This window comes from Pteropus vampyrus, unplaced genomic scaffold (genome assembly GCF_000151845.1).
Source record: "Pteropus vampyrus isolate Shadow unplaced genomic scaffold, Pvam_2.0 Scaffold97, whole genome shotgun sequence".
Taxonomy (NCBI): domain Eukaryota; kingdom Metazoa; phylum Chordata; class Mammalia; order Chiroptera; family Pteropodidae; genus Pteropus; species Pteropus vampyrus.
The window spans coordinates 7,947,613-7,975,609 of NW_011888878.1; the positions used below are offsets into that span (position 1 = coordinate 7,947,613).

The window sequence follows — 27,997 nt, forward strand, 5'->3', positions numbered from 1 at the left end:
GTATATATATATATTAGCCTGCTCATCTGCCTACTGGGTAGCCTTATGTAATAAGTGCCCTATGATGCCTAGTGATATAGTCTTTCTCACCACCTGAGCTAGGTATTCCATAAGTGTTTCTTGTGTGTGCCTTGGGTTGTGTGTACCCTACTGTTGTAGTTGAGCCTTGATTGTTATTGGCATGTCATTGGTTGGGGTTACCCTCAGGCTGACTGCTTTGAGACTGATCATTACAATACAGATGAACTGCTGTGCAAGGTAGCCCTGGTCGGGCTTTGGTTCCTTCTGAAACTACCCTTTGGATATTTTGTTTGTGGAGCTAATTGTGCGGTGTTCTGGTGTGGCCCGAAGCCAGCTATCTGTTGTGTTGGTTTTGGGTCCTCTTGTGGGGAGCTCTAGTGCAGGCAGAGCTAGCTGCTTAGTTGGATCAAATTATATCTCATGGAGTCATTAGGGTTGGCTGAGTGGTGTTCAGTTGGTTAATGCAGATTCAGATTTGTGCCTGCCTGTGTCTGCAGACTGTGTGCAAGTAGAGCTCAACACAGTAACAATGGCATCCGCCTGTCCAGCCCTTACCCTGAAGCCATACAGTATAATTTCTCCCTGTATGTCCATGGTGCCATTTGAGCTGTTGTCCTTTCACTGGAGCCTAGGGTGAGATTTTTGTGAATGAATGAGTCTGTGTTTGGTCCCTTTAAGAGGATGTCTGGGTTTCCAGCAGCCCTTCATCTCACCCAGACAGAATCTCTGCTGAGTTTTACAGCCACATGTTGTCGGGACTCCTTTTCCCGATATTGGTGTTCATGGCTGGAGAGCCCAGTGTGGGGCTGGGTCCCCTTGCTCCTCTGGGGGTACCTTCGTACCCGAGATATCTCTCTAGATACTCGACTACTACATTGTGGGTTTATGATCAACCCTTTTCTCATCTCTACCCTTCTTACCAGTCTTGACGTGGCAGCTTCTTTATATCCTTAGTTATAGGAGTTTTGTTCAGCTAGTCTTCAGGTGGTTCTCCAGGATGATTGTTCTATAATTTAGTTGTAATCGAGATGTGTCCATTGGCGGAAGCAAGCACAGCATTTACTTCCTCTGCCATCTAGACTGGATAAGGAAATATTTTTTGTTGGTTGTGGGAATGATTTCATGGACAAACATATGTCAAAACATATGTCTATATTTTAACTGTACATATGTACATGTACAATTTCTTGTGTGACAGTTTATATGACATATAAAATTAGAGTAAGTAGGAAATGAGTTTGGACTTTACTTGTGGAATCCATATTTCTCAGTGACTAAGTGTATACAGATTTCTTAGTATAGGTCATGGTGATTTATAAAAATTTTAATAGTGATGTTTAATTTTTGACAGTTAAAATACTATCTTGACTTGTACAAAAGTGTACAATTACAGAACTAATGGTAGTGATTGCTCATTTTTGCTCTAATGAAGGTGAATATTGATGTTAGATAGACTAAACTGTTTTCAGATCTTGTTGACTATGGTAAAAGAGTCCTGGTTCCTGAAAACTGAGAAGGTCTAGGCCCAGATATTGCCTAAAGTTTGGCTATCTAGCCCAACATTTTAGGGCAGTACCTGGAGTTGTGTACTTATTCTCTCATTTCCTAGAAGGTACTGGTAACTTTTAAAAATTCAAATTTAGTATACCTACAGAAAAGTTTATATCTCATAAATGTGTATTTTGCTGCAGTTTTACACAATGAATACACCCATGTGAATAGCACTGAGAGCAAGAAAAACACAACCTGGTATTGGTAATTTTTCAAAATACAAGTCTTTCTAGGCTAGTTAGGTAAAATTGAACACACGCAGAATGACCATGACTAGACAATTTTCAGTTTTAAAGTTTCAGACAAACAAAAAAATTGTACTGTTTATTTTTATTTGTATAAATATAGTTTATATTTTGTTTCATCAAGCTATTTCTTTTTGGCAGTGGACTCTCGAAAAATTGACCAGGAGGGAAAAATCCCAAAGGAAACTTTAGAGAAACTGAAGAGACTGGGGCTTTTTGGGATGCAAGTCCCAGAAGAATATGGTAAGTAAAGTAAACTAACCCTCCCCGGTTGGCTCTTAAGAAAGCGTTCTGTGTTTGTCCACAAAAGGGTTCTCTGTGGGAAAGGTGGCCTTTAACTGCAATATGTCCAAGGTCGAGCTGTGAATCTGCTGGAATTAATAAAAAAAGTCTTTGTGGACTAAATGCAAGGTGGCTGGCTGGTGAGTGTGTGTGAACTGGCTAAGGGGCCTGTAGGCAGGCATCTTAGCTGCTGAGTTCTGTGCTTTCTTCCTCTGAATGGATAAAGAACCACTTCAGGATTTCTATGCTTTCTAGGTCTCTGTAGGTGGTAGACGAGAGTATGTCAGAGCCGAATTGGCTGATTTCACTATCATCTCCATGGTACAGCTCTTTGGTCTCTCTGGCACAGTAATTGCTCCTAGAGCCATGCACACTTGGACAGATAACCGTGTGGTGAAAGCTCAGGTGTCAGGGTCCACTGGATTTGGCTTCTCCTCCCAATGCAAAGGAAAAGACATATGGCTGCAAAGTGTATGTATCTAATTGGAGGATTTGACCAGGGAGTCCTTCTAGCAGAGCCCTTTGTCCTTTGGACTATGTACATAATTCTCTGAGGATTGTAGTGATGTTTTTAGCCCCCAAGTGAAAGACCTTGCCTTTCTCCTCAGGATTCCAGTGTAATTCTGCAGTGTTATATTTGGCTGATCATATAGCTTGTTTTTCTTTTGCTAATCTAGAGGTGGTTATCTCATTTCTGTGGGATTAACGAGGTAGGCAAGCAGCGTTCGTGTGTGGGAGAGGAATAGAAAATGTTTCAAAGAGATAATACAGTCATGCACATGCACGTACATGCACACCCACACACTGTTTTTAATCTCAGGTTCTTTTTACATAAAAGTGTGGCTCTCAGCTTTCATACTTCATCCTGTACTCACCTCTCTGAGGTCTCTTCCTGAGTCTTTGTAAGGTGAACCTGCTCTCAGCTTTGATCAGCTGGGGGGCAGAGGTTTAGGGGAGAGAGCCGTTGGTGGTGCTTTAAGGGCTGGGCATATTTCATGGCTGCGAGCTGGTCATTTGGAGGTTTTTAATATTTTGGGCATTTTACCAGCCAGAATTGTAAATTAAGTTTTGCACAGCAAGTCCAGAAGCAGGAGCTTGTCTTGATGTTCTGGCTTCCTGCGTGGTTTATCTCCAGAGATTAAAGTTAGGCCTTCCCATGCTCTTTGGGCAGCCACAAGAGTTGCAGGGCCCTCAGTATCTGTAGAATAAATTCCCACTTGTAGACATCCTGGAGCTGGTCCAGTCTGAAACAAAATGTGAAAATTTAGGACAAACCATTGTGATACCTAATTTCCTTCGTTCTGAGGCATATTTTAATTAGGTTAAATCTTAATTTATATGTATGTTTATTACTTTGTTTTAAACTGTTAAATGGTATATCTTACTTGTCATCATATGAAGTAGCTTCCACATTTCCAAATGTATAAAAAAATTACCTTATCTCTGCAGAAGACAAAATAATCAGTGATGTTTCTACCCCTAGCGGTGGAACATGCAGCACAGACCTCTGCAGGGAGAAACTGCACATCCTGTTTCTTAACAAATATCTGCAGCCTTTGAGTAAGTTGGAATAGACGGAGTTCTTCCCAGATATCTGAGACTTGTCGGTCTTAAAACTCACAAGCGACAGGGGAACTGTTTGCCATAACACACGGGCTATGAAGAATATTAGAATATTAGAAAGCAGGTACAGGTAGAGCCAGAGAATGGTGGTTGGTCTGTCATCAACTGGGAAACATAAGTGCTTGAGAAAACAAATAGCTTGAGAAAACTGCTAGTCATAGCTAGGTTAGGAGTATTATATATCCTCTTTAAAATCATTTTTAAGAAATTTCTTGATTGATGAAAAGTACTCAATTTTTTTCTCAAACAATTTCTATGTAAAATTGGGATACATCTTTTTACTTCTGCACGTCTCATGTGCAAACACATATTGGATGAGAATGCGTGTGTGCACATGTGCCTATATTGGTACGAGATTGCACAACTCTCCATTCCTTATTCGTGTTTTATGTCCTACTTTATGGTATGAAAATGCGCTTTCATGAGAATGGTAATGTTTAGAGCTTTTTTTTTTTTTTTTTTTTAATTCTTCCTTATGAAATTAAGGCAACAGCTACCTTATACTCATGCCCAAAAAGTTTTGGGGAAATGTTCCCTCATTCAGGGAGAAACGAGCCTTTCCACCAACTGAGCCTGGATTTCCAACCAGGCCTGCTGATGTGTGGCTCCTTCCTGCCCCTCAGTTCCTCTTCTACCAACAGTCTCCACATACCTGTCATCCTTCTCCATGTGATTGCTATCCCCCATGATTTTAGTGATAACTTTCTTGGGATGATAAGCATCAGAATTTATTTTTTGAGCAAACAAAACCAACTCCCTCAGTATATGAAATAAGTAAAAATATTTTGGTTGAAACTGAAGTGGGAGGGGTGGTGGTACTGCAGAGCCCTGGCCTTCCCTGGATGCCACCACTGGACTCATAGGAATATACACCAGGACCACTATGCATCCCTGCAGGGACTCAGCCCTTCCTTTTGTGTGTGAGTGGCGGCTCCAGGGCTAGCACCCACACATGCCCCTGAGTTGAGGGCCCAGTCCTGCTACATATTGGCCACATGACCTTAGGTTTCAGTTTGTCATTTGTAAGGCGCACGTAAGGCCGCCAACCACCCATCTGTGGAAGTTGAAGATAAAATGCAAAATACATACATTCAATGGAGTTTTGTTTTTCTTTCTTTCTTTTTTTATTCCAGATTCCCAACCCTGGGTGATTTTTGTCCCCCAGGAGACATTTGACAATGTCTAGAGACATTTTTGTTGTCAGTACTGGGGGAGGGGGAACCTCTGACACCTAGTAGGTGGAGGCCAAGGATGCTGCTAAACCTGCTACAGTCCACAGGGCAGTCCCCCATAACAAAGAATGATTCATTCCAAAATGTCAGTAGTGCTATGGCAGAGAATCTATCCTAGAGTCCATTAGATATGGGAATGGGATGCTGGACAGCTGTTTTGTTTATAAAGATCTTTATCTGTGATGGAGATGTTCACAACATATTAAATGATGTAATGTATAGGTATTTTTATATTTTTGTATTATAGATATGTTTTTAACACAAAAATATATCTATACATGCTCATATGCCTAGAAAAAGTCTCAAGGATGTTTATGGGTTATTTTTGTTTTCTTTGTACCTTTCTGTATTGTGATTTTTTTTAAAAATGGTGATCTGGCATTACTTTTATAATGAGAAAAGACCAGTAAAGACATTTGTCTTTAATGGGAGGAATTTGAAGCTGGACCATAAGTAAAGCTGATCTGTTTCTTTTCTAGGTGGCCTGGGCCTCTCCAATACCATGTATGCGCGGCTAGGGGAAATTGTCAGCCTGGATGCGTCGATCGCTGTGACCCTGGCAGCACACCAGGCTATCGGCCTCAAGGTCAAGTATCTGGGCATGCTTCCTGAAGGTCTTCTGGAACCACTGAGTGACTCCAGAAGACCTTCAGGAAGTGAACTGGGCTTGCTTTCTCAGGGTCGTAGAGGAAGGCCAAGCCTGCTCCTGCAGCTTTGCCCTACAGTGCTTCATTTGTGCACATTCTCTCTCAGCCACACCATAAATGCTCAGTCCACAAACAAGCAGTGGTCCTTTGGTTGCATTGTCCCTTCCTTTTGAATACTCCTTTTGTTTCCCATCACTACTGACCCATCCTTTGGAGGCCCAGTTCTGATGCTCCTGCCTCTGTGGAGCCTGCCTTCACCTTGGGCTGGAAGTGAGCCTCCCCACCCTGAGCTCTTGAGTCACTTGGGGCCTGAGCATGTCATTCCTGCTGTTTGTGCATGTATTCCTCACCCTACTGGGTTTGGAGCATTTTAGGGCAGATCTAGTATCACACAGCTCTTAGCAAATGTCCAATTACTTGAGTTATTACTGCTCAATGTAGAAACCAAAGGGAGCTGAGTGAGCAATGTGCTTGGCTTCCCCGACCCCGTGAGTTTTTGTGCTCCGTGTAGCCATTCAATGGAAAGAGTGAACTTCTCATTGGCACTGAGAAGGGGGTAGGACAGTTCTGACATTGAGCATCTTCTTTATGTCAAGGGTTGCTCTAGCATTCCCATGTCTTCATGTTTTCTCATCCAAACCACCCTTCCAGTGGGTAGGGTTATTCCCTGTGTACATGAGGAGATGGAGACTCAGAGAAGGGGCATCCCTTACCCATGGCCACCTAGCCAGGAAACAGAGGAGCTGTGATAAACATCCCTGAGTCTGACCCCAAAGCTCTGCTAGGCCTCCAGGCCCAGACTTCCCTGGAATGTGCACTTTGGGGTAGCTCCTTAGCAGTCTGGCTCCCCATCCTTCCCAGCAGCTCCCTACTTTTTACGTGTAGCCGCCAGCTCTAAGTTAGGGTGTTTCCTCTTGTATGAAGTATTTCCTTCAGAAGAAGCCATGTTCTATAAGCACATGTCACACACTCTTCTCTCCCTACAGCTTAAATCAGCCTGTGTGTCTCTTGTTTAGGGGATCATCTTGGTTGGTAGCAAGGAGCAGAAAGCCAAATACCTGCCCAGACTGGCATCTGGAGAACATATTGCTGCCTTCTGCTTGACAGAGCCAGCCAGGTCTGCCCCTTGGTGGGAGGTGCCATGGAATAGTATCTACGGGGTGCACTGTGATGAGAGGCTGTGGTTTTTGCTGAATAGGTGGTGACTTTTATTTCTTCCCTCTCTGAGATCTTCTAAGAGTCAGCTAAACAACTTTCTTGCCAGTTCTCTTATTTTTACCTTACTTCTCTGTCCCAATGAGATTTATAAATGAGGTAACATACCTGACAGCACCTATTAAGTAATTATTTTGTGGTTTGCAACACACCCGACATACGATATGCTTTCAGACTTCAGAGCAACTTTCAGAGTATATAGGGTGGCTGGTAGTATCCCCATTTTACAGATTAGGGACTGAGGTTCATTGAGGTTGTGTTGATCCGCCCAGGGTCATGCACCTAGGACATAACAAGGCTGGTGCAGGACTCAGGACTTCTGATGGCAAATCTGTTACTTGGACTCCATTCCATTTTCCCTGCTCTTAGGAATCTGGGATGCCCTGAACTCATCCCCATAAGAGCTCAGATGAACCTGTTCTAAGCATACATTTCTGTGTTTAAACCTAAGCCCGAGTTTCCACTGCCACCTTTTTATCCGATGTGATAAAGCAGGGTCGACCAAATTCAGCCTGCTATCTCTTTTTGTAAAGACATTGTTACTGGAATGTTCTTGTTTGTTTACAAATTGTCTGTGGCTGCCTTCATGCCATAGTGACAGAATTGAGGAGTTGGGACAGATAGCTTGTAGCCTGCAAAGTTGAATATACATATAGTCTAGCCCTTTATTTTAAAAATTTTCCAACTCCTGTATTGAAGTAAAATCCTACATTTTTGGGCCCTCCAAACCATTCTCTTTGATTCTCAGTATTACTCTCTTCAACTGTCTACTTCTGTCACCCCAGTGGGAGTGATGCTGCCTCCATCCAGACCAGGGCTACGTTAAGTGAAGATAAGAAGTACTACATCCTCAATGGATCCAAGGTACAGTTCCATGGCCTTGCCGGGGTCTCAGTCATGACCTTGACCACCATCATGCACTGACTGTTTTCCATGCACCAGAGATTGCAAAGGGCATATACATCATCTCTTGACCATCACCTCTTGAGTGGATGCTACTTTTCATTTTTTAGAAGAAGAATCTGGGGCTCGAAGAGGTTCAGTGACCTGCCAATATCCAATGCCAATGTCCTATGTCCTATGTGGCAGACCAGGACTGGAACCAAGGAGTTCTGGCTCCAGAGTCTGCATGCTTCCACAGTATCATCTACCTTCTTGAACTGCTGTTGAGTGACGTTTTAAAATTTTTATTATGCAAGCTTTGAAACATATACAAAAGTTTAGTATAGCAGGCTTCCATGTACCCATCAGCTAGCTTCAGCAGTATTAGCTCATAGCCAGTCCTGTTTCTCTGTCAGCATCACTACTTCTGGATTTCATCCATAATTGTTTCAGGTTTTATCTCTAAAAATAGGGCAATTTTTAAAAAGTCATAATACCATTATCACATTTTAAAAAATTAATAATTTCTCACTATCTAGTCAGTGTTCAAATTGCCCTGATTGTCTCATACCTTTTTTTTTCAACCTTTTTTTTTGAATTTAGATCCAGATAAGTTTCAAACATTGCAGCAGTGTGTTGAGAAGTCTCTTTATCTTTACCTCTCCCTCCTCCTCTTTCTTCTACCCCATCTCCTTGCTCCTTTCTGCCCCCACCGCCCTTTCTTGAGGAAAACCTGTCATTTGGTGCTAGAGCCTGAGCTATCTTAGTACCATTGGCTGCTCTTCTACACACACACACACACACACACACACACACCCCTGGTCACACACACATGTGTCTCTTGGGAAAAATCTGTTCTGAAGAGACTGGGTTGAGCTCTTCTGTTCATGCAGACTTGGCTTCCTGAGAGCCAAGGACTTTACATTCTGGCCTGAAGATTGATGGGTGGGCAGCTGGAATGTCTTTTGGCAAAAATGGAGCTCAGAGGTGGCTCATGATAGTTTGTTTTTTTCCCAAAGATCTTTTGCTTTTTTCTCCTTAGGTCTGGATCACCAATGGAGGCCTGGCCAATATTTTTACCGTGTTTGCTAAGACCAAGGTTGTTGATTCTGACAGCTCAGTAAAGGACAAAATCACAGCATTCATAGTAGAGAGAAACTTTGGTGGAGTCACTAATGGGAAGCCTGAGGATAAGTTAGGCATCTGTGGCTCCAACAGTAAGTTGTGTGTGTGTGTGTGTGTGTGTGTGAGAGAGAGAGAGAGAGAGAGAGAGAGATACAGTGAGATACAGTGAGATACAGTGAGAGAGAGAAAGAGAGATACCCTTTAGCCCCATTGTAATATCAAGATAAAATAGCTACTTGTAAATAATGCTACTGTGAACATAGGTTGCATGTATCTTTTCGAATTAGTGTTTTCATTTTCTTTGGATAAATACCCAGAAGTAGAATTGCTGAGTCATTTGGTTTATCTATTTTCAGTTTTTTGAGGAATCTCCATACTGTTTTCCATATGGGCTGCACCATTTCGCAGGCCCATCAACAGTGCACAAGGATTCCCTTTTCTCTACATCCTTGCCATCACTTGTTACTTTACTTTTTGATAATAGTCATTCTGACTGATGTGAGGTAGTATCTCATTGTGGCTTTGATTTGCATTTCCTTGATGATTAGTGCTGTTCACCATCTTTTCATATATCTGTTGGCCATCTGTATATCTTCTTTGGAGAAATATCTTTTCATGTCTGCTGTCCATTTTTCAATCATACTGTTTATTATTTTTTTGTTACTGAGTTGTATGAGTTTCTTATATATTTTGGATATCAACCCCTTATCAGATATATCATTTTGAATATATTTTCCCATTCAGTGGGTTGTCTTTTTGTTTTATTGAAGGTTTCCTTCACCATGCAGATTTTTAGTTTAACGAAGTCCCATTCATTTATTTTTGCTTTTGTTTCCCTTACTTGAGGAGACGGATCTAAAAATATATTATTCAGACTGAGGTCAGATAGTTTACTTCCTATGTTTTCTTCTTGGAGTTTTATGGTTTTAGGCCTTACATTTAAATTTTTAATCTATTTTTGAGTTTATTTTTGTATGGTGTAAGGAGGTGGTCCAGTTTCATTTTTTCACATGTATCTCTCTAGTGTTCCCAACACCACTTGTTGAAGAGACTGTCATTACTCCGGTATATGTTTTTACCTCCTTGGTCATAGATTAATTGACCATATAAGTGAGGGTTTATTTCGAGGCTCTCTATTCTGTTCCATTGACTATGTGTCTGTTTTTGTGCCAGTACTATACCGTTTTGATTATTATAGCTTTGCAGTATAGTTTGAGATCAGGGAGCATGCCTTCAAGATTGCTTTGACTATTCGGGGTCTTTTGTTATTCAAGATGTCCATCATGAGATGAATGGATAAAGAAGATGTGTGTGTGTGTGGGCACATGTGCCCGCCCCCCACACACACTGAGGACTATTACACAGCAGTGAAAAAGAATGAAATCGCCAATTATGACAACACAGATGGTTTGAGAGAGTATTATGCTGTCAGTCAGGCAGAGAAAGACAAAACAAAACAAATGAACAAATAAACCAAAACAAATTTGTAGAAACAGAGCTAAAGGGATGGTTACCAGAAGGGAGGGGTGGGAGGTGAGTGAAAAGGGGAAGGGGACTATAGTCAGCAGTATTGCAATAAGTTTACACAGTAACAGATGGTTACTAGAATTAGTGTAGTGATCATATTGTAAGGTATAAAATTGTTGAATCATTGTATTGTACACCTGAAACTAATATAAGTAGTATAATATTGTATACCAACTATACTTAAATTTTAAAATTCAAAAAAAAAAAAAATGCCACAATGACTCTTCATAGCATTGCAGAGGAGGTCCTTGAAATTAACTCATTAATTCAACAAACACTGACTGTGCACCTCTCTATGCATCAAGCAATGGTGATTTCAAGGTGAATGAGATAGTCACAGTCTTATGGAGCTTTCAGCCTTATGAGGGAGGTGATAGTGAACACTAAGAAGGATAGTGGGGTGTCCTAGGTAAACATTTCATTACAGAAAACCCCATTATTTCCTGCCTGGGACCTCTTCCTTCCTCTCTCTCCCTCCTATCTGCACAGGCCTGCTTGTAGCCCCTGGTTAGTGCTTGGTTCACTTGAGGCTGGCGTCTTGTAAGTGGCCCTCGACCTTCAGCGGAGTCCTCGTAGGACTCTACTTCATGTGTCTCTTAGCTCAGATCATGGAGTGTTTGTGCTGCAGGAGACTGCATACTGCCCTTGGCATCTCCGGACCCACTTCTGTTTGCCACATCATTTTGGGGGATGCTGTGTTCTGGATGGTGTTTTTGCCCCACCATCTGCTTGGCTCTGGGGATGCGGGAGTTGAGGGATCAGAGGGCCCCAAGCTCTAACCTGCATCTGACACTTAGAAGCTATGTGACCTTAAACAAGCTAGTTTGCTTTTCTCCAGTTTCCTTACCTAAAAGAAAGGGATGCTAATAAAACCTACCTTGTGAAGGTAACATGAGAAGGGAGGATTACGATGTATGTAAAATGCTTAGTGTACTTTGAAGCTGATAATGTTAGCTGCTGCTGTTACTGATATTGCCACCATGACTAGTGTTACCTGTTGAATACTACTCAAAATATTTCAGCAGAGGAAGAGGCATGCTCAAAGTCTCTGAGATAAGAAAGAGCTAGGCATGTTGGTGGGGAAAATGTAGCCAGAGTGACTGATGTAGAGGGAGGGAGCAGGGTTGCTTCAGTGTACCACTTTGGGGGCACTGAGGTCTGGGAAGGTGGTGGACCACTGGAATTGTGCAGTGGCCCTATGAGAGGTGTTGAGTGGCACAAGATGAGGTCAGAGAGGGAGGCAGGGTCCTCTCTAGCAGCCTGTGAAGGAACAAAAGCTGTAAGGAGAAGGCTGGCCTCACAGCTCATGTGCTTAAGCCATAAATGGGGCCCCAGTGGCCAGAGAGATGGGTATGTCACTGTATTTTACAACCGGGTTCTTTGAACACAGCCATAGTCATAGAATAAAAGGTCAGCAGACCCTGGTTGCCCACACTTGTTTTGGCTGCTGCTTGGCTACTTGAGCCATGACTTCTTTACCCATCCCTCTTCTCTGATAAGAGTTGCTAGGGGCCACTGGTTTTATATAACATAACATAGAAGAACATACTGTGACAGAAAACAGTAGGGAAGTCCCCATTCCTTCCCTGCATCTGCCCTCACCCCTGCTGTGCTTACTCTGACTGTTCTCATTACACTGACTTCTGCTTCTTCTAGCATGCCAGGTGCATCCTTACTTTAAGGTCTGCTAGTCATCCATAGCTGTGGTAACCCGCCAGAGAAACTGCCCTAGGACTGGACATTTATTACTCTCCTATAGTCTGCGGGTGCTATGAGTTGGGTTCAGGTCTGCCATGTGTTTTCTTGAACATGCTGCAGCATGTTCTCCTTACAGTAGATTGTAAGAGCCCAAGGGGCCAAGCCAGACTGAATCGGCAAGGTTAAGGTCTCTCTGCTCATGTTGGATTGGCTCCATGCCCCTGGCCATGGCAAGTCATATGGCCAAACATGGTGTCATGGGCAGGGAAAAACAAATCTGCCCTTCCCACAGAGCCAAAGTTCAGGGTGTGGCTGCATTAAAGCAGAATGAAGTGGGATGGATACTCCCATCTGCCATGGGGGCCTTAGAAAGTACGTGCTGTCTTGCTTCTTTGTTCTGTCTTTGACTCATCCTTTAAATGTGATCTTAGGAAAGTCTGACATAAACGCTTAGTAAAAATAGTATTATCCACTCCGCTCCAACCTTCATTTCTGTCACCATGCTGTATTTCATCCATAGCACTTACTACAGTGTTATAACACCTTGTTTATATTTTATCTCCCTAACCAAAGTATGAGCTCCACGTAGACAGAAACCTTGTCTTTCTGTACCTATCCTATTGGTAGATGTAGAATGAATGAATATATGAATGAATGAATGAATGAATGAATGAATTTCATGCCTGCAGATCAAGTGCAGAGTGGTTTGTATTTAAGGCATTCAATTTCATGTGTTTCAGCCTGTGAAGTCCATTTTGAAAATACCAGGGTACCCATTGAAAATGTTCTTGGAGAAGTTGGAGGTGGGTTTAAGGTGAGTTGCCGGCTCAGCCTTCTGTCCAATCCCTGCTTGTAGCAGACCAGCCTGTGCTTGCAAGGTGGAGAGTGGATAAATCGGCTCCCAGAAGAGGAAGTATGTGGTTTGAACTAGGTGCCTTCATTCATCTGTGAGGCTTTGTTTGCCTAGAATAGAATAGGACAGGATTCCTCTCTCCAGTATGCATAGGAAAGCAGGCCAGCAGGCACTAAAGGAGTAAAGGTTCTCTGAACGTACAACCCTGGGTCATTAGTCTCTACCTTAAGTTTTTTTTCTTTGGTGTTAGATTTATTATGATATATTTTATTTACAGATAATTCATATAACATATAATTCACTGTTTTCAGTTGTACACATTGGTGGTTATACAACTATCACCATTGTCTAATTCTAGAACATTTCCATCACCCCAGAAAAAAAATGCCATCCCTCCTTATTTCCTCTTCCCCCATCCCTTTGCAATCACTATTTTACTTTCCGTGTTTATGGATTGGCTTATTTTGAACATTGTATATAAGTAGAATCTATATGTGGCCTTTTGTGCTTAGCTTCTTTCACATAGCATAATGTTTTCAAGGCTTATCTAAGTTGTAGCACTTATGCCTTTTTATGGCCGAATAATATTCCATTGTATGGAAATACCACATTTTGTTTATACATTCATCAGCCAGTGGACATTTGTGTTGTTTCTACTTCTTGGCCATTATCAGTGATGCTGCTATGAACACTTATGTATAAGTTTTTGTGTGAACAAATACGTTTTTAGTTCTTTTGGGTGTATATCTAGAAGTAAAATTGCTGGGTCACATGGTGACTGAATGTTTAACTTTTTGAGGAACTGCCAAGCTGTTTTCCACAGTGGCTGCACCACTTTACATTCCCATGGTCAACTTATGAGGGTTCTAATGTCTCCACATCCTCTTTCCCTAATGACTAATGTTGAGCACCTTTCCATGTGTTTATTGGCCATTTGCATATCTTCTTTGGAGAAATGTTTTTTCAAATCCTTTGCCTATTTTTAGATTGGGCTCTTTGTCTTTTTTTTTTTTTTTTTTTGGCGGCCATGCTCTAATTTGCTGAATCACCTGGATAAGTATCTACACACTAGGGAGCCTCCTTCCCCACCTTGACTGTGAAGCAGGGATCAGAGCAATACCTTCCTCCCCTCCTGGGTGCCATGAGAATCAGTTAAATGCCATGACGTGAATGTGGAACAAAGGGTTGTAGAGGAGGAAGGACAAAAAAGAGAGGAGTCTGCATTCAGTGATAGTTTTTTTTTGTTATCAAGTAATCCAGAAGTGAATAGGCTAATTAGAAAAAATAAAGAAAAAAACCTGTCCCTAAGAGAGTTGGCATTCATTGTTCACATTTGGGTGTTTATTTTTCTAGATCTTGATTAAGAGTATATGGTGAGTATATTAAATATTTGGTGTGTACATATAATATAGCCTGCATTTCTTTCATGTATTAATCCTAATATAAAACAAAATTAATTTTTGACTAATAAGGAATTAAAAGCATCTATTTGAGTAAAAAGGAGATGTAGCCCTGGAGGCACAGATTTAAGTAGCAACCCACAACAAAAGAAAATTGAGTGGCTGATGTGAGATAAAAGAGCTTCTTCCTCCAGTCAGAAGGTTTTATGATAGTAAGACCTCTTAGGCATAGAGACAGTTAACTGATACTGTTGAAATTGCTGTTGAAAGAATGGATTGTATCTTGCATCTTGGAAAATTGAGATCAAGACTGTAGTTGTGCAGATTATAGAAGGAGCCCCTTTTCAGATAAGGCTAAACCTATCCAGTCTTTGATCCTCAGGGAATGAGACCTAGTATCAAATCCTTTCCTCCTTTCATTTTATGTATTTATTTTTGTTGTTTTAAATGAAGTTAAGAATAAACTATGAAGAGGCTATGAAGTGAATTTTGTTCATAAAACTATGAGCTGGCTTTTGAAAGCCAATTTGGAATGAGGGAAGAGGGAATAAAGATGGGAGAATTTAGTTCCTCTTCACAGTCCTTATCAGTGTCCTCCCATGTCCTGAGATCCATGAAGTCTGAAGTTAGAGGTTAGAAGGTCCTGAGGAGGGAGGCAAGGCAGGATCTTAGTATCATACTGCACTGTGACTTACTAATCCCTCTCCCCCATCCAGTGCTGGGGGCTGGGCCTGGCACTAGTGTTCAGCCTTGTCCACCACATCTCCCAACTCTCTTCAGACTGAGCGAGGGATTGGAACCAACATTTATTTTTCCTTTCCAGTAGTTCGAGCAGTTGTTTTCAGTCTCTACAGCCCCACAGGATATGTTTGAGAGATTTTCCCATTCAGCTTATTTAACAAGTAATAATAAATGCAAGTTTGGTTGCATGCTATATTAATGCAAGTCATACATAAATAATCAGTAAAAAGCAATACTGAATTTGCAGTTGAGCTTTTAGGAAAACTATAGAGTTCACAGATCCTTTCTGACCCAGAGCCCAGCCCTGACTTTGAGGCCTCCTAATTGGGCATCATGGGCTTGAGCAGAGGATTGGCATGTCACAACTGTCCTTTAGGAAGCTAGCTCATGTTGGTGGCCTGAGATGCCCTTCCTCGCTTGGATGGCCACATAGACCCAGCCCAGGGATCTCCTTTAGAACCTTTGCTGCCCAACATCCCCTCCCCCCACTAAAAGAAACACACCCCCCCCATTCCCACTAGACTTGTGTACCCCTCCCCTTTAGTCTACCGTCACACCACTGACCACATTTGCCTAATCAGCTGTTTGCCTCTGTGCCCTTTGTGGTCTATAAGGGGATGATTCTATGAATCTAGATAGTTTAATATTTAAGAAACTATGTGTACACAAGTATGTGCTTGTCCCTGATCACTAGCTGCTCACCATCTGTATTAGGTAGGACATTAAAATTGGAAGAGAAGAGAAGCTGACAAAGCCACTTAATAATTGTGTCATTACTGTAGGAATTTGGTGGAGGAGGAGCATGCCACGTCAGTGTAAGGGGTTGGTTCAGTGGAGAGGGCATGGGCCTAGATGTCAGGCAGGTGCTTATTGTGTAACTTGGGAGTCATCTCACCGCTCTGAACCTCAGGTTCTGCATCTGGAAAATGATGTTGAAGCATTGTTGGGAAAGTCTAAGTAGCTTGCAGCATGTACCCAATAAAGCTTAGTTTCTATTCTCTTCCCTGAGGACTAAGAGAATTGGGTTGTTCTTTTAGAATAAGGTTGTCCAGTTCCTTTTTGAGGCAGTGACACCAAGGATATTTGTGAAAGCCATACAATGACAGAGTGACCTTGTTTTGAAGCATTGGGACTGTGTTCTTTCCCTGCTCAGTGAGGACTGGCAGGATGATTAACTCAGCCCAGATGCTGGCACAGAATTCTCTAGAGACTTGCCTTTTGTTTACAAACTTTCTGTTAAAAACTGACAAATACTATTATGGTCTGTCACCGCTGGTCTTCCAGCACAGTGTGGGTAAGCAGGACTCTGAGGGAATAGAATCCACAATGAGCCTCCTACACTTTCTCTGCAGGTGGCCATGAACATCCTTAACAGCGGGCGGTTCAGCATGGGCAGTGGTGTGGCTGGGATGCTCAAGAAATTGATTGGTACGTAAGGCAGGGTAAGGAACCCTTTACAACACAGTCTTGTTCCTGCTGTTTCCACTCTAGCCATGTCCCTGGAGCAAGCTGGTGCTGAGACAGGCCAGCAGGACAAATGGGCTTACTCAAGTTTAGGATCCTGGCTTTGTTTTAGATCAAAGGATACACTAAGTCTGATCATGTTTCAACACTCTATTTTACCTATTCACAGGATAAGGGGAGGGGGGAGTGGACATTTTATTAGCGTTAGAGAGGGGTTGCTGCTCTGTCACTAAGAACAGTACTACTTAGTGAACATCCAGATGTGAGCCACATACCCATAAACATTAGCACTCGTTCTCACAAGATTCCTGTTTTGTAGGTGACTCTTTGCACAGTGGGTGAGGAGTGGGATCAGGTTTAGAACCCACTTCCCTCGGCCTCTGGATCTTCCCTTTGTTTTTTCTGTTAGGATACCTGAAATCTGGATTTTCCTTTGCCAGTGAACTTAAAATAGCCCTATAGGGTTTTTGTTGGGCACAAGAAGTCATTACAGTATTTGCTTTGTGGAAGCGACTACAGGGAAATTCAGGGGCCTTGGCTGCAGATGGTGGGGGTTACCTGGGGCCAGAATACCACTGAGTGCTTATGAAGTTCCTCAGAGTTCAAGGCAAGGTGGGGACAGGAAGGCTTTGTTTTGGGCTCTTATGTCCATTTTATAGATGTGGAAACTGAGGCTCAGAGAGGGTAACTGGTTTTCCCAAGGACATGTACCTGGCCTAAAAACTGACCCTTTCAGATTCCAAGCTCAAGCCTTGTCTTACTCCACCAAGCTGTTCCCAAGGCCCTGAAACCCTCTGGACTTCTTCCCTATCTGGAAATTCCTCAGTACAAGAGCTTCGTGGGGGCTCTCATGGTCACTGTCTCCCCAAAAGATGTAGAACCCCCAATGAGATCCCAAGTCACAGAAATGTGTGATTGTGGGTACCTGTTTACCTTATAGGCCCACCATGGGGAGCAGTTTGTGGTTTGTAGAACACTGACTGTAGTAGGGGGGCTGCTGCTGACTGGGTGGGATGCCACCATATTCAGTTGGGTGCCTTCAGAGCGGGGCCCATGACACAGTATGTGTTTACGAGTATACACATTGAAGCCATAGGCCCAAGTTTTCAAAATAGACTACCTTCCTGCTTTGGTGATGAATAGCTGTTGACAGGTGTGAGTCTGCCCCTGCTTTTATCTAGGGTGTTTATGTGTGCCTAACTTTGTGCTAGGTATCTTCCACCTGCATCTCATGTAATTTTCACAACAATTCTGTGAGGTTGGTGGTACTGTTGAGGGAGGTGAAGCTGCTTGGCCTGGACAACCAGCTAGAAGAAGAGACGCCAGATTCAAACCTGTGTCTGACTCCAAACTCTACTTCCACTCCTGTCTACTGCTATACGCACCACTAGGAGTGGATAGTCTCTCCTCTGACCCAGATAAATTAGAAAGGGTGCGGGGGGGGTGGGGCTCTGTCCCTTAGAGTGTTTGGTCTCAGCAGACCCATTTCATAGTTCTTGCCTGAATGTTTGAAATATAGCGATGATAGCCTTTGGAAACCATCTCAGGACAACCAGAAAGTTGTTCTTTTTAAAAATTCTGCTCTTCTTCAGAAATGACTGCTGAATATGCCTGCACGAGGAAACAGTTTAACAGGAACCTCAGTGAATTTGGATTAATTCAGGTACTGAAGGTTATGTACAAGTGGCACATTTGTTGATTTTACTGTGGGCATTGAAAATATGCTTTCACTGTCTTTACTGGTGACTCCTTTGTAGTGATTGGGAAAGGACTTTCTTTAATGTGATTTCCTTTTATGAATTCTGGAGCTTGGTTCTTTTATGCAGTGAGGCTTTGGACTTAATTACCTTCTCTGCTGTTTGGCAGATTTGGTTCTCAGCACATGTAAATTATTTCTTGCTTGTGCTTTTTTCTGAATACTGCAGGAAAAGTTTGCCTTGATGGCTCAAAAGGCTTATGTAATGGAAAGTATGGCCTACCTCACTGCAGGGATGCTGGACCGACCAGGGTTTCCTGACTGCTCTATCGAGGCTGCCATTGTGAAGGTAATCCCAGCACAGCCAGAGGGAAGCTGAGAAAAGCTCCTTAGCCACAGCTGGTCAATGTGGTCGAGGAAGGAAAAGGACTTCTTTGAGGCCACCCAGTGAGACCATGACTGTCAGAGCTGCTGCCTGGGTTGGTCTCATCCCAAAACCCAGTTCTCCGTACCGAGCCTCCCACTCTATCCCCAGCCACACCATTCCCATCCTGAGGTCCTCCCTTTGGAAGGGAGCTGGCACCAGTGATGCCATGTTGACCTTGCTCCTGGGTCCTTGACAGGTGTTCAGTTCAGAGGGCGCCTGGCAGTGCGTGAGTGAGGCGCTGCAGATCCTCGGGGGCTCGGGCTACATGAGGGACTACCCATATGAGCGCATGCTGCGTGACGCTCGCATCCTGCTCATCTTTGAGGTGTGTATATGTCCTGCTGCCAGCTCCACCTTGCTCCACTGTGGACCCTTGAGCCTCCTGGTTCTGGGCCCAGGCTGGCTTGTGCGTTCTCTCATTTGACCCTCCTCACAACCTTGTCTAGACATCATTCTGCTGATGAGGAGGCTGAGGCTGAGAGGCCAAGCAGCACACTCAGGGTCCCACTCCCAAGCCACAGGTCTTTGCCAACTTGCTTCTACCAGCCGAGGTGGGACAAGCAAAGATCTTCTTATAGACATCTGGGTTCAGCCTTGAATGCTCTCTCTGGGTCTGGGTTTTCTCAGTATATTGAGTCAGCTTAACAGGGTCATCTCTTCTCCAGCCTGACACTTCTCACTCTCTAATTGCTGTCCACCATGAGTTCACAAGCCTAAAGAGTCAGTTCATTCAGTATGTGCTGGGAGAAACCCAGGGTGGGAAAGAAAGAAGGGTTGGGGACACAGACACCTTAGACACTATCCTGGAACCTTTGGGGTGCTAGTGATCTTGATTGTGCAGCCTTACTGACCCAGGAGGAAACCAAAAACCAGGGAGTGAGGGACAATGGCATGCCTCTCTTGAGGGGACTGGAGTCTCGAAGCAAGTGCACTTGGCCCTTAGGGTCAGAAGGACTTTGACCAGGCCTAGGGGAGGGCAGTTTGGGCCAAGGGCAGGGAACTAGAACATGCCAGACCCAGACAGGATCTTACCTGCCAGCACCAAGTGAATGGGAATAGAATAAACAAGTCTTTGGAGTAGTGGCCAATCCTGCTGGGTGGGGCTAGGGTAGGTGGTGGAGTATGTGAGGGATAGATGGAGGGGAGACCAGTAGCCAGGTTGTAGAGGACCTTGGATCTTATTGTGAGTGTGGTGGAAGCTATAAAAAGTCACAGCCCTGCTTGCAGCGGCCTCCACACTGCGGGTGAGTGGGCAGTAGCATGGCCCATTCACACACATGCAGTAGGCTGGTGCTGCCCCCTAGGGCAGCCTCTGACCTCTCTACTGCTGGCACAGGGAACTAATGAGATTCTCCGGATGTACATCGCCCTGACAGGCCTGCAACATGCCGGCCGCATCCTGACTGCAAGGATCAGGTAGGTGCCATTTCCACTCTGCTCCTCGAGTCCCTGGGGTGGCAAGGGTGCGGTGAGGCAGTGCAGGCTTACGGAGCTGAGCTTATTTGTTGGCTGGCTGGAGAGAAGGAAGTGGGCAGGAGCCTAGGCTAGTGAGAGTGGGGCCTTGAAAGAGTTCCAGAGCTTGGCCTTCTCCTGAGGGTGATAGGAGGGGCCAGCTGCTCAGGGAATTCCTCATCACCTTGCCCTTGTGATCACTTTCCTGGTAGCCCCTGTTTCCTACACTACAGGAGCTCTGTTTTCAGAACCTGGGGAATGAGATGTGCCCCTTAACAGGTGCTGGACTCCAAGGCCAACACAAGACCAGTTTCTTCTCTCTCTCCCTTGACCTCTTGCTCCCCTTGACCCCCATCCTGGGGCCAGAGAAGTTAGAAATCACTGCTGAAGCCCAAGTATGAGTTGCTCAGATATTTTGCAGATTATTTAATGGGAGAGAACTACCTAGAAGCTGGCTGTGACTCAGCTCCTTGTGGAGGGAGCACATGTGTGTCTCCACCTCAGAGGAGACTGGCTGCTTTCTGACAGGCTGGAAGAGCTTAGACTGCAGCCAGGTGTCCAGCATGCCCAGGCTGGGGGAGGGACACGCTGGGCCTGGATTGGCTTTTTATGGCTTTGCATAGTCAAGGAGTGGGAACAGATCTCTGGGGTACCAGGGAGGAGAGAGTTGTGTTGTTGGACAGCAGAAGAAGTAGCAGGGCCTTGGGTCATGGGACCCTGGGCTTTCTGCAGTGAGCTCAAACGGGGCAACGTGACCACTATTCTCGAAACTGTTGGCCGGAGGCTTCGGGACTCCATGGGCCGAACTGTGGACCTGGGGCTGACAGGAAAGCTCGGAGCTGTGCATCCCAGTGTTGCGGTGAGTGAGCCCAGCAGGTGTAGCCTGTTGGATATCTCCTTTCCAGAAAGAATGCGACCAGGGGCATTGGGGAGGACCAGCCGGTCTGAAGGACAGCTGATAACCCTTTTTCTCCACCCTGTGATGATGGAGAATAGCCCAGCATGGTATCAGAGCCTGGGCCTTAGATGGGACAGGATGGGCACCATGAGGAGGAGGTGCTGAGCTGAATCTTTTCTTTTGGTCTACCAGGAGAGTGCAAGCAAACTTGAAGAGAATGTTTATTACTTTGGCCGCACTGTGGAGACGTTGCTGCTCCGATTTGGCAAGGTACCCAGGCCCCTGCTGGACCCAGGGATGGCAGGCCCTCTAACTTAGGGGTCAGGAAGATGAGGGTAGCATCTATGAGATGATGTTTTACCAAATGTTCACCTTAGGAACCAGGCCTAGAAAGAAAGCTTTGTCACCATGGAGGGGTGGTTGGGGTGGCAAAGTGGCTGTGACTGCTTGTCCAAGGGGCCACTCAGCTAGCTGAGTGATCAACTTCCAGGTGAAGAGATGCTCCCTGCATTTAGAGGGAGCCCTACTGGGGCCTGAATCTCAGGACCTGATCTGTGAGGTTCTTGCTGCTGAAGGTGTATTAAGCACCAGCCTCTGGTCTCAGCCAGGTTCCTAGAACCTGGTCTTGCCTTGACTCCTCCCCAAATCTAGACAGAACGAAGGGAAAACAGAAGGCGTCCATGAGCCAACCTCCTACAACCCCCATAGGGAAAGGCAATATTAGCCCCTCCCTGCCAGGACATAAAGTGAGGCTCAGAGATGGGCAAAGATGTGCCTGAGAATGTGTGTGTGTGTGTGTGTGTGTGTGTGTGTGTGTGTGTATGTGTATGTTTTGAGTGGTCCCAGGTAATGGGTCTCCATCCTGGGCCTCTGTGTTCCCAGACCATCGTGGAGGAGCAGATGGTCTTGAAGCGGGTAGCTGACATCCTCATCAACCTATACGGCATGACGGCTGTACTGTCTCGGGCCAGCCACTCCATTCGAGCAGGACTTCGGAACCATGACCATGAGGTGAGCCCTGCCCTACTCCACCTTACCCACATATAGGCAGCCTCCTGCTTGGCTTTGTCCTACTGCACTTTAGTGAGGCCCGATGGTTGGGAGAAGGGGTCAGTGGGTGGCATGGCTCAGTCAGGAAATCTCAGGTGAGAGGGCTGGGCAAGTCAAGGGCTCAGCACCCACTTGTGGTCCCTGAGTGGGTAAAGTGCAGGGTCCATAAAGCAACTGACTTGGAGGCTAGCGAGTTTGCTGATTTGTGGCTGTGGCCTGTGGTGAGCACTGCCAGCTCTAATGGGAGGGTTTGTACTGCTCAGGACACCGCCATTCCCTTTCATCTTCCTACTTGACAGAATTGGGTGGGTGAGTAATAGAGTCCAAAACCCAGCGTCCTTACCCTGTCTGCCCTCCTCACCCTGCTGGAGGTGGTGGGTGCAGTCACTGAGTGCCTGCTATGTGTTTGGTCTTTACATGCATTGTCCTACAGTAGCCCATGGCCACAGGAATTATGATGTCCATCTTGCAGAGGAGAAAACTAAGACTCAAAGATGTTGAATAACTTGCCCTTGGGACAGAGGTAGTTTGGCTCAGGGCTAGAATTAGAACTTATTACTGTGTGACTTCTGAGCCTGGCCTTTGACCCCAGCCAACTGCCTAGTAGTTCTTTGAAGCTCAGAAGTCAGACACCAGGGAGGGAGTGCCCATGGCCCAGAGATGCCAGGGTTCTCTCCAACTTTGGTTCTGGCAGGTTCTTTTGGCCAACATCTTCTGCGTGGAAGCTTATTCCCAGAATCTCTTCACCCTGTCTCAGCTGGACAAGTGTGAGTAAGGTGGCTGGGGGGAGGGAGGAAAGGGTCTGATTCCAGGCAACTGACGGTGAGCTGTTTCTGGACCCTGTCAGGCTCCCAGGGCCTGCTGGCTACTTAAACTTCTGCCTTGAGTAGGACTCATGCTGATTTGCAGCGAGGCCTGCTGGGCAGGAGCATATACCTGCAGATGAGAGCTCTGTCAGAGACCCCGTGCAGGCCCTGCTGGCATCTGCCTCGGGAAGGTTCACAAAGGAGGCATTTTACCTGCCTTTAAACCCCTGCAATGCAGTGGAAATGAAGCTGCTTTTCTCACAGATGCCCAGGTTGCAACCCTAGACCATGTAGGGGCTTTGCTTGTGCTGCTCAGTTTGTCTAGAATGCTCTTCCTCTTCCATAGCCATATGGCCATGTCTTAGAATGTACAGCTCAAATTCTTCTGACCCTTACAGTCCTGCTGACTTCAAAGCTTTGTGTTATGTGTCCCCCATACAGCCCAGCCCTGTTGCCAAGAGATGATGGTGAAGGGCACATAATTTGTAGTTCCTGGCTTTGGGCACTGGCCCGTTAATGTGCTATGTAGTATGAGGCAATAGTTTCTCCTGCAATAGGTTTGAATCGCAAAAGGGTCTTTTATTGAGCAGGTGCCTTCTCCTGTACTCCTTCTCTCATAAGATCTGGAGTTTTTAGGGATTAATAGGATGAGCCCTTTGTTATTCAGAATGAAGCCTATATTACTTCCTGGGGGTTTAGAGGGGTGGTAGAGTCACCCACAGGCTGACGTTGCTGGAAAAAAATGCTTCAGCAATATTTCTATTATCACAGTGCAGAAACATCATCCACTGCCTCTTTTCCCCTCCCAGATTCTCCAGAAAATCTAGACGAACAGATCAAGAAAGTATCCCAGCAGGTCCTAGAGAGGCGAGCATACGTCTGTGCCCACCCTTTGGACCGGATGTCCTGAAGCAGAGGGATGATGTATACTGCTGCTGCCACCCCCCAGGCCATAGCCTGTTGCTGGACAACTTTCACTCTTTTTGCTAGAAGATATAGAACTTGGAGTTATTCCAACTTGAGCCATTTCTTCCTAGTCTTCACCTGAAGGCTCCTAAGGGAGCCTTGTCTAGGCTTTGACCTGTGGCCACTACTGCCTGACATGATCGCAGGATCTGAAGAGAGGTGGAGAGAGAATGAAATTGCTGAGACCTGTGATCTGAGGCTATACTGCTAGTTTAGGAGACTTCACCGTGGAAACTGGGACTGGTGCTGCTTCCTTTGTGGCTTGCAACTGTGGGGACCTTTTCCAGGCATGCTTAGCCTTTTCTGCTAGGCCACACATTCTCCAAGAAACACCTTGAAAACTGTGTACATGTCATTTATTCATACTAGAAGCAAAATGCACTTAAAACATGTACCAGGAACCATTTATTAAAAAAGAATGTAAAATGGCAGTTTGTATTTACCCTTCAAGCATTTGCTGTACTAGTTGCATTTTCTTTCAGAACGCGACCCTGAGAACCACCCTTTGGTCATGGCTTCCAACTCTTTTTGTCCTCACCCCATGAGAAGAAAGCCCTCAAAGCTGAGCGGCAGGTGCCCAGTACAGGACCATGGGGGTTATGAACCCTCTGTTTGGTCCTTCTCAGGTGATGGGTGGAAAACCACATTGCCTGGTATAAGACAACATATTTTTGTTCCCCACCTGGGCTTTTTTTCTTTCTTTGCAAGGATTGGCCTCTACTTTTGAAGTGAGGGAAAAAGTATTTTTAATTGGCACTAAAAGGCCTCTGCATTTCTCCAGAATGCTCCCTTCTGTTATTTCTAGATGTACTGGGTCCCAGCATGCTTATGGCAGGTTTCAAGCTTTGGTCTGGTTCCTGGGTAGTTTGGGGCTCCTCCCAAAAAAAATCCATTGTAGATGTTGTCTTGAGGTAGGAGGAGGAAGCTAAGCTGTCTCCTATGATGCAAGAAACAGAGAGAAGATTGGGAATGATAATGCCTGAGCTGGCCTAGTGGGGTTGCCTGAACATTCTGCCAGGATTTTGGTAGCTAATCTTCAAGAGGAGAACGTTTATAAATATTGTAACTTTGGAAATAACTTTCCAATGAAATTCAAAGTTCCTGAGGTATTTCGTTGGCAAGGGGGCATTTTGCACGAAATGGAAAGTACATATCTTTTCACATAGTGCTAGGGAAAGGAGGTTCATGGAGCTCCTTTTCAGGGAAAAGCTTGGGAAGCTTGCAAATTTCACTCCCTTTGGACACCCCTCACTCTAAGCCTTGTGGCATGTAAGTCTCATGTCAGCAGCAGGTTCTCTCTTCGTCCAGTTGAATTTAAAAGGCTGAGGCCACCAGTTTAAGTCTCCCTTTTCTACCTGCATTTCTGAGATTTTCTTAAACATGTTGGGGAAAGGGGGGGCCCAGCAAGCACTTGTTATATGTTTTCAGCAATATGCACAGGCTACTTGAGATGCCTAGGGAACTTGCGCATAGAAGGCTTGCAGTAGAGCTCACCAGAAAACTCTGGATAGTGAGACAAACCTAGCATTCCTGGGCTGGACCACAGCAGTGACTCGGAGCCTGGGACACACCAAAAGGTAGCAGATCTTCACACAGCTCCAGAGCCTGGGGCTTGTTCTGAAGGGAGGCAGCAAGGTCCAAATGAGGGGAGAGAGAAATTTCAGCAGCCTGTCAGTACTTCCTCCTATTTCATGGAGCTGTCACCAGCTTCACTTGGGAGTTGGGGAAAGAAAGAAATTCGTCCTGTTTATCTCATCTTGATTTCTGAGAATGTTCTATGTTCATCTATGTTCATCTATGGATGAATGTGCTCAGAAGGTACAAACTTTCAGTTATATAAGTCATGGGGTTGTAGTATACAGCATGTAGTTAATATTTGAAAGTTGCTAAGAGTAGATCTTAAAGCATTCTCAGCAGAAGAAAAAACTTTGCTATGTGTGGTGGTATATGTTAACTAGACTTACTGTGATCATTTCACAATATATAAAAATATTGAATCATGTTGTAAATCTGAAACTAATGTAATATGTCAGTTATATCTCAATTAAAAAAAATTAACACATGCCAGGAAACAGGACCAAAGGGTGAAAACCAAGAGAAAAGGCAGACAATAGAAAGAGACCCAAGATAATCCATATATTGATTGATCAGACAAAGACATTGAGGTACTTATAATTAATAAAATGAGATAAGTAAATGAAAAGGTAGAGAACTTAACCAAGATACTGAAATCTATAGGAAAATCAAATGGTCATTTTAGAGTCAAAAAAATAAAATCATTCACTGTATAGGTTTAATAGACTAGACAAATAGCAGAAGAAAGGATTAATGAGTCAGAAGAGAGATTGGTTGAAAATATCCAGATTGAATCACACATATATACACAAAAGATGGAAAATAAAAGTATCAGATATATAAGCAATAAGATATAGCTCATCGTAGAAATACCTTGTCATTAGAATTCCAGGAGAAGAGAGAGAATATGAATAGAACAGAAGTAATATCTGAAGAGAAATAGTGGCCTAGAATTTTTATGATTGAAAGATATGAAGTCACAGGTTCAATAAGCTCTACAATCCTATAGAAAGATAAATACAAAGAAAAACACATATAGGAACATCATAGTAAAACTGCTGAAAACCAAAGAAAAGGCGAAAAATTATAGAACTCTCATATATTTGCTGATGGCAGTATGAAGGTACAATCACTTTGGAAGTGTGGTAGTAAACATATACCTTCTCTGTGGTATACCAATAATTTTACTACATATACCAAAACATATACCAAATAATTTTACTACAAAATGTATGCCCAAGAAGGATGAGTATATAGGTCAAACAAAAAGGATCTGCACAAAAATGTTAGCCATAATAAACTGCTCCCCCCCCCAAATTTGAAAACAAAAATGTAAATCAGGAGAATACCTAACTAATTGCAGCATTACACAACAGAAAATTCAGCAATAAATATATATGTATGTAATAACATTTATAAATATGTGCTGAAAAGGAGCCAGTGCAAGAGTGCATACTGCATGGTACCATTATATGAAGTTTAATAACAAGCAAAACTAATATATTGACAGAATTCAGGATAGTAGTTAACTCGGATGAAAGAATCGTTCTGATGTCAGAAATATGGTGGAGTGAGAGACATCCCCAGATCTCTCCCCTTGAAGCAACAATAAGCTGAACATCTAAAACTCAACAAAAAACACCCAAACTGCACAACAGCATGTCTGACCGTGGGGTCTGTGCATAAGAGCTACCATAGGTCAGAGCCCCAGGAGTCCAGTGGAAGACTGAGAGAAACAAAGAAGCTGCTTCTCGCAGCCAGAGCTCCTTGCAGAAGGAGGAGGAGGGGAGAAGCTGCAGTGGGTTCCCTGAACAGCCCTGCCAGGAAGAGCTCTGAGCTCCACATTGCCAGGGGCAGTGCCCAGGCATCAAGGCACAAAGCAGAGAAGTGGGGATGGCAGAGAAACAAGTTGATTATTGCCAGCTGGGGTTGCAAAACGCGAGGCTGAGCTGCAGACCTCATCCCACAACCCAGAGGACCCCTCCCACATACCCTCTGAGACAACACCGTGGATCCTAGGGGAATCTGAGCTAACGCTACCGAAACTGTCACTAACACTGATAGGAACTGAGACTAAGGGTAGCGAGTGTGAGTGAATATAAGAAAAAAAGGCATTATTAAGACATTATATAAAGCAAGGCTCCAAGCGGCTTAGATATCACCTACTGGAAACTAAAAGAAAAACTCCTGCTTTGCAGCAGGCTAAAAAGAGACCTTTATATAATAAATCTTTCTAGAAAAAAAAAAGCAGAATACACTTCCATTAATGCCTAGGTAGAGAAATAGTCCATTAAACACCGTGAACAACCAAGGTGACAAGGCAGCTCAGAAAGAAAGAGAAAAATCTCCAGAAAATGAGCTTACAGACATAGAAATATGCAACTTAAGTGACAGAGGCTTCAGGATGGTACTTCTGAAAAAACTCAGTGAGTTCTGAAATGAGTCATATCAACAATTTCAGAAATTGCAAAAACAACTAGATGAGCAGAGCAAGGAGATTGAAAACCTCAAAAAGAACCAAATAGAACTTCTGGAGATAAAAAACACACTGCAAGAGTTGAAAAATGAAATAGCAAGCTTGGGAAATAGAGTCAATGAAATGGAAGAAAGGATCAGTGATA

General features: G+C 44.2%; 1 protein-coding gene across 1 annotated transcript in view; it reads left to right on the top strand.

Moving 5' to 3' along the window:
* Positions 1 to 24,251, top strand: part of ACAD9 (acyl-CoA dehydrogenase family member 9) — a 44,076-nt gene extending 19,825 nt beyond the window's left edge. The window contains exons 3-18 of the mRNA XM_011364476.2: positions 1,959 to 2,060; positions 5,434 to 5,540; positions 6,618 to 6,718; positions 7,602 to 7,680; positions 8,741 to 8,915; positions 12,789 to 12,862; positions 16,395 to 16,470; positions 18,099 to 18,169; positions 18,432 to 18,551; positions 18,826 to 18,954; positions 19,966 to 20,045; positions 20,814 to 20,940; positions 21,172 to 21,249; positions 21,862 to 21,990; positions 22,724 to 22,796; positions 23,645 to 24,251. Of these exons, the coding sequence (XP_011362778.1) occupies positions 1,959 to 2,060; positions 5,434 to 5,540; positions 6,618 to 6,718; positions 7,602 to 7,680; positions 8,741 to 8,915; positions 12,789 to 12,862; positions 16,395 to 16,470; positions 18,099 to 18,169; positions 18,432 to 18,551; positions 18,826 to 18,954; positions 19,966 to 20,045; positions 20,814 to 20,940; positions 21,172 to 21,249; positions 21,862 to 21,990; positions 22,724 to 22,796; positions 23,645 to 23,745 (1,622 nt within the window). The 3' untranslated portion in view covers positions 23,746 to 24,251. The remainder of the gene's footprint in view (positions 1 to 1,958; positions 2,061 to 5,433; positions 5,541 to 6,617; positions 6,719 to 7,601; positions 7,681 to 8,740; positions 8,916 to 12,788; positions 12,863 to 16,394; positions 16,471 to 18,098; positions 18,170 to 18,431; positions 18,552 to 18,825; positions 18,955 to 19,965; positions 20,046 to 20,813; positions 20,941 to 21,171; positions 21,250 to 21,861; positions 21,991 to 22,723; positions 22,797 to 23,644) is intronic.
* Positions 24,252 to 27,997: the final 3,746 nt, after the last annotated feature.